This window comes from Ruditapes philippinarum, unplaced genomic scaffold, assembly GCF_026571515.1.
Source record: "Ruditapes philippinarum isolate M1 unplaced genomic scaffold, ASM2657151v2 ctg2000_1_1_1_1, whole genome shotgun sequence".
NCBI classification, from domain to species: domain Eukaryota; kingdom Metazoa; phylum Mollusca; class Bivalvia; order Venerida; family Veneridae; genus Ruditapes; species Ruditapes philippinarum.
The window spans coordinates 163,394-170,295 of record NW_026852458.1 but is presented as its reverse complement, the minus strand read 5'-3'; the positions used below and the strand labels follow the sequence as shown (position 1 = coordinate 170,295).

The 6,902-nt window shown below is 31.9% G+C and overlaps 1 protein-coding gene across 1 annotated transcript; it reads right to left on the bottom strand.

Moving 5' to 3' along the window:
* Positions 1-5,871: 5,871 nt before the first annotated feature.
* On the bottom strand, positions 5,872-6,468 carry LOC132712992 (uncharacterized). Its single transcript, XM_060695433.1, has one exon. The coding sequence runs from the start codon at positions 6,466-6,468 to the stop codon at positions 5,872-5,874; it is 597 nt and encodes a 198-aa protein (XP_060551416.1).
* Between the last annotated feature and the right edge of the window lie 434 nt (positions 6,469-6,902).

Here is a 6,902-nt window from a genome sequence, read left to right as displayed (position 1 = left end):
ACCTGTAAACAGGAGGAGGTAACTCTATCAAGCATTTTTTTTACTATCAAGCACTAAGAATAGTCGAGCGTTGCTGTCCTACCGACAGCTCTTGTTAAGAAAACAATTCGTAATTTGGATATTTTTTTTTCACAATTGCCACAGTACCAGACCCATTCATAATTTAAGGCAAAAAATCACAATTGAATTTCAAATAATAATTTACATGTTATAACATTATTATAAACATATATGTAAATAATATAACTGCCTGACTACTTGCACATTTGCAACACACTATGGAGTAAGTAAGAACATTATTGCATATAGATTCAAGATTCAAAATATTTTATTTGGTAACGTAAACATGACGTTTCTTGCTACACAATACATATATACAATGATACAATATAACTTGTCAACATGACACAAACTTATAGACAATTATATTTTTAGCGAAAAATATGATACAAATAATCAAAACAAGAAAGAAAATGGAAGCGAGAAAACAAGGAGGTTGAACTAATGGAGATTTTGTATATTTAATGACTTACAGCTAAATAATAGTCAAAATCAGTCAAATGTTTCATGAAATTATTGAATTATAACACGGACAATTAGTATATTTTTGGTATATACAGTAATAAGCTTATTCAGATATCATATTAACAATACCTTGACGTATTTCAAACGCTTCATATATATATTTACATAATTTAAGTTGCATGTTGCTGTTGGTATTCTGCATTAGTTCAACGAATTTATGGACACTAGGTCTATTATAATAATATTTCTTTAAGTACTGTTTACGTATATCATTATAAGCACTACAAATACAAACAAGAGCTGTCAGTAGGACAGCACGCTCGACTATTCTAAGTGCTTGATAGTAAAAGAGCCTTGATAATGTTAAATTTTTTAAGTTCACAAAAGGGCTATTTTTTTTTATAAATTCATGATATAGGTAATGTCACAAGGGTGTTTTATTGAGTATAATAATACTAATTACCTTTGAATACATAAAATTGACAGAAAAGGTACAAAGCTTGTTATTTAGATGTTTTATCAAGTAAATCACTGCTTTATGCTTTATGAATGCATAAAATTGTTCCAAAAAAGGCACAAACCCTTCAGTAGTTATTGAGATAACAGCTTACAAGCAAAACTTTACAATGAATTTTTAAGTTGAAAAAGGGGAGAAAAATCAGCCTAAATGCAAGATAGAATTATGGATCTTTGTCAGTGACATACAATTATGACCCTAAATGCATATGTGAAGTTTTAAATAAATATCTTTAATAGTTATTGAGATATATAAAACTTGCATGTAAACATTAACCAAGAGACTAAGTAGAAAAGGGGATATGAATCAGCCTTAATGCAAGATAGAGTTATGGAACTTGGTCAGTGACATACAATTATGACCCTCCAGTTATGACCCTAAGTGTAAAGTTTCAAGTAAATATCTTTGAAGACCTTTAACCTTTAACCAAAATTTCTAAGTTTCAAAGGGGCAAATAATTCTGCAAATATTGCAGGCAGAGTTATGCAATTTTGCAAACTAATGTACATTGTTACTATAAAAAAGTGGTTTAAATTTCAATTGAATATCTCAAGCAATAATTGAGATATTTGACTTTACAAAAACCTTTAACCAAAATTTCTAAGTTTCAAAGGGGCATAATTCTGTCAATATTGTAGGCAGAGTTATCCAACTTGTCAATCTGATGTACCTTGTTACTATAAATAAGTATTTGTAAGTTTCAATTGAATATCTCAAGCAATAATTGAGATATTTGACTTTACAAAAAACTTAAACCAAAATTTCTAAGTTAAAAAGGGGCATAATTCTGTCAATATTGTAGGCAGAGTTATCCAACTTGTCAATCTGATGTACCTTGTTACTATGAATAAGTATTGTAAGTTTCAATTGAATATCTCAAGTAATAATTGAGATATTTGACTTTACAAAAAACTTTAACCAACGCAGACGCCGACGCGGACGCTGACGCCGACGCCGACGCCGGGGCGACTACAATAGCTCTCATATTCTTCGAATAGTCGAGCTAACAAAATGAAATTCGTCTTCTATGTCACGTGAATTACAAATAAGACAATATCTCTCACTACGTTCAGTTCTACAATTACCATACCGTCCAGTTTCTATTCTAAGTTGGTGTGAAGACAATCTTAATTTTGCAAAAGCAATCCTAAATTTCTTAGGAATTTTATCAAGATACAGTGAGTAATCAAATGACGTCTTAAAAAGTCTATATGTGCCTAGGCTCGGGCTAGTTGTTACATTATGATACCATGACTGGATAAATTGATCAATAAGAGTTTGCTTAAATAATAAATGTACATTTTTAAGGTTATAAATACTTGGATTATACCATATATATGACAAACCTGCATTATCTAACAATGATTTCACATTAGACAACCAGTTATTTTTCCTCTATTAATATCATTTAACATTGATGTATATAAGTATCTAACTATAACATTATTACTGTTAACAATATTTGACCAAAATTTGATAATACGTACATATCTGTTTACATATAAAGGGTACCTTTTCAGCTCACCATAAATAGCCATGCTGCTAGTTGACTGCTTAACACACAACATGGACTTACAAAATTTTAGATGTACTCGTTCGATTTCCTTACTTTTACTAAATCCCCATATTTCACAGGCATAATTTAAAATAGATACAACAAAAGCATCAAATAATTGCAAAGAAGTACTAAATTTAACTGGTGTCTGTTTTAAATTGAACAATAAAACATTTAACGCCTTTAGGGCTTTCCCTACTAAATACTCTTGATTTAAAGTAAAACTACCTGTATAGTTGAAAACAGTACCTAAATAATTAAAATTGTCGACTATTTCTAAGGGAATATTATTATATGTCCAATACTCATTATTTCTAATCGGACCCCTCTTACTAAAAACCATAATCTTACTTTTACCTTCATTTACTTTAAGGCCCCATAAAGTACAGTAATTATGTAATGTATTTAAACTATTTTGTAAGTCTTCAGGGGATTTACTTAAAATAACAATATCATCAGCAAATAACATGAGAATAAATGTAATATCATCTATTATTATATAATCTATAAATAGCTTTGAAATGCCTTTCCCTGATTGGCTAACAAGCAACTTTTTGTAAAAAATAACAGGTCAATATCAGAGTATATTCACTGTTTTTTTTCCTAAAAATAGATTTTCAGAGTATATTCACCGGTTTTTCTTCTAAAAATAGATTTTCTGGAAACCCCTAAAAGACGCGAGACTTTGACGTGACGTCACGCCAAGTTTGTTGTTATTATTCTGAAAAAAACGTTGAGTAGGGTGTACATAAGAGTCAAATAAGTCTATTTTAGTTACCATTTTTCATTTTTAAGAACAATAGGGATTAGCATGCCAATGGAAAGGGCCAAATTATAGAAACAGTAGACAAGCTGAAAAATAATGATTTCTGTCGTATGTGATAAGCCATATAAAAGCTATTTATAAATTATATAATAAAACATATATGTACTTTTTAGCTGTTGAATATGATGTGATATGTACTGAAAAATTAATATTGACCTCGGCTATCGCCTCGGTTAATATTAATTTTTTCAGTACATATCACATCATATTCAACAGCTAAAAAGTCCATATTTGTATAATGTTAAACCAGAATTAATATCATTTAATAAATACATTTCTAAATCTTCTAAAAACATAGAAAACAATATCGGGGACATTACCTCCCCTTGTTTAAGACCAATTGAACATTCCAGGAAATCTGAATATGATTTACAGCCCCTTATTCGTGCTTTTACTTTAGAGTACATATCATGGATGATTCTTAAAGTTTTTCCACGTACACCAATATTATATAGTTTAAACCATAAACCATTACGATAACACTATCAAAAGCCTTTTGAAAATCTATAAAGGCGCATGCTAAACGTCCATTTTCATTTAAAATTTTATTAACAACAGCATTTAAAACAAAAATAGCATCAACTGTGGAGCGACCCTTCCTGAAACCAAATTGTGCATCACTAATTTTATCGTTTTCTTCAGACCATTTTGTCAATCTGTTATCCAGAACACCTGTAAATATCTTTGAAAAACAACTAACGAGACTGATTCCTCTATAATTACTAGCAAGTGCAGGGTCATTTTTCTTAAACAGAGGTACAATAAAACTTTCCATCCATGAATCTGGAAAAAAGCCAGAGTTCAGAATACCATTAAAAATATCAACTAAATGCGATGATAAAATATCGGATGAATTTATAAAATACTCATTCAATAACTGGTCACCTGCAAAAGCCTTATTTTTCTTTAAATGACGAATAACACAATTTATCTGATCAACTGTTATAGGTTCATCTAGCTCCTCGTACAGTACATCATTACTAAAAAAATCTAAATTTTCACAAAATAATTCACTTTCGGCATGCAAAACATTTGGCAAATCATTACTTAGGGTAGAAAAATGCTCATAAAAAGCTTCTATGGAAACACTATTCTTATGTATCGCCTTTTTAGTAAACAATATCCAAAAATCCTTAGGTTTACAGTGACAAAGTCGTTCAATTTCTCTTTATTTTTTTAACTCATAACTACGTTTCTTTTTTTAACAACATTTTTATAAATTAGTTAATTTTTACAAAATTCTATTCTATTTACATCATTTTTACACATATTATATTTATATACAGAATTTAAATATACCTCTTTTGAACGATTGCAATCTTCATCAAACCATTCCGCCTTTTTACATAGTTTACCATCGGCACGTGGTGTAATATATGTTATTCTACGTTTACAAAATAATGGATCTGCCACGCTTCTCACAACATTTACAAAGGATTCTATACATGAATTTAACTGTAATCTATCGTTAAAATCAACTTTTTCGGTAATAGTATTTAAACGTGGTAGTTGTGATATAAGACCTCTACGGAATTCGTTCCGTAACTCGTCATTCCATCGTAAACTAATGCTTTCATAATAAATATCATTATTCTCGTGCAATACGTGGCATTTAATGGAAAATAATATAGAAGCATGATCAGACCATTCATTAAAACTCTGTACAGAGAAATCGCTAACTAAACTGAAATATTGCTCTTTCAACAATAGATAGTCAATGACACCAGATCCCGATGAACATATATAAGTATAGTTTCCATTATTATAGTCACGACCAAGCCTACCATTTGCAATACGTAAAGAACTAGCCTTGCATACATGTAATAATTTAATACCCGAGTTATTATGTAGACAGTCCATGGACACACGTTCTTTAGGCATGTCGGGGTAATAATCTTCATAGTCTGTAAAACTAACGGTACGATCACAAACAATATAATCCTTGCGGTCTCCATTACCTGTACGTGCATTCCAATCGCCAGTTTACAATGTAATACCACGATTTTCATAAAGTAAAATACCATTTTGAACAATATCAAATAAATCACCATTGATAAAGTTATAAGCAGGGGAACCTTCCACCCATATATATACACCAGCTAAATATATGTCATCTGTAAGATTAAAAAATATTTTATCAAGTTTCAACCGAATGATAGTGTCAAAATGATTCTGTACAACGGTTACCCCTTTATTTATTTCATTTTTAATGTATACTAATACCCCACCACTAGATCGCTTTGCACGTCGGTTCTGAAATTTACGATAGAAATTAAAAGTTGTATACCCATCTATATCAAAATTAGAATTTTTGTTACCCCAAGTCTCAAACAAAAATATAATATCGTTATTACACAGTTTCTTTATAAAATCATTGTCCTCTAATTTAGATCTACTAAGTCCATTTACATTCCATGATAATATGGACAGTCCAGCCTCATCGAGTCCCTACTTCCGGTTCCCGTTCTGCATCTGGCTTCTGTCGGACTCTTTATCGCTTACTGGTACCCCGTCAATAAAAAGCGTGTCGTAGGCTAACCAAGCTTGACGAGCTTGTTTTTTGGCATTTTTAAGTTTCGGTAAGAGTGATTTTCTCCGTGCTACAATTTCCGGTGGAAATTGCTCGTGAAGATAAAACTGAGTGTCATTAAGCTTGGTTCTTCTGAGGCGACGCACCATTTCTCTATCTTTGTAGAAGGCAAATTTGGCAACTATTTTGCGTGGACTACCGCTACGTTGATTATAATCTCCCATGCGATGGACACGTTCGAACTGTAAATTGTCCGCTAACTGCTGAGCGATGTTCAAATGGTCAACAAAGAATCGGCGTAAAGTCTGCTCTCTATTTTCCCACGTTTCTTGTTTAGGTTCAGGAATATTACCAAAAATTAAATTGTTACGCATGCTTTGTGACTTGACATACAGTAAATCGTCCTTGACCTGAGCTTCAGTTTGATGCATTTGATCCAATTCGCTCTGTGCCTGACCAAGAGCAAATTCAAGGCTATCTACCCTCGAGTCAATTTTAGATACCTTGTCATCCATTTTTAGGTTACTATCATGTACAAAAGTCCATAATTTTTTAAGGTCGATCTCAAAACTGCTCACCTTTTGCTCAAGTATGTCCAAGGTATTGAGACGCTGGTCAACATGATTTAGCTTCAGCTCTATTCTTCGCAAATATTCAATGATAGCATCCGTATGTGTGTCAGTGCTGGTAGAAATATCCGCCGGAATAGGGAGCGGGGGCACTGATGTCAACGGAGGTGTTGAATTAGGGGGCGGGTCACTGATTAAGGAATAATAACAACACGCTATTAGCGTTATGTAAAGTTTCTGCCAAACTAGTATTACAGTCTATTTTATCCGGGGGCGACCGGCCATGTCTAGGATTTTTTACCTGTTCCCCACCCGTATTGTCACTGCTATGTTTACGCTTTTTATCCGATTTATATCTATATAATATATTGTAAGTACTA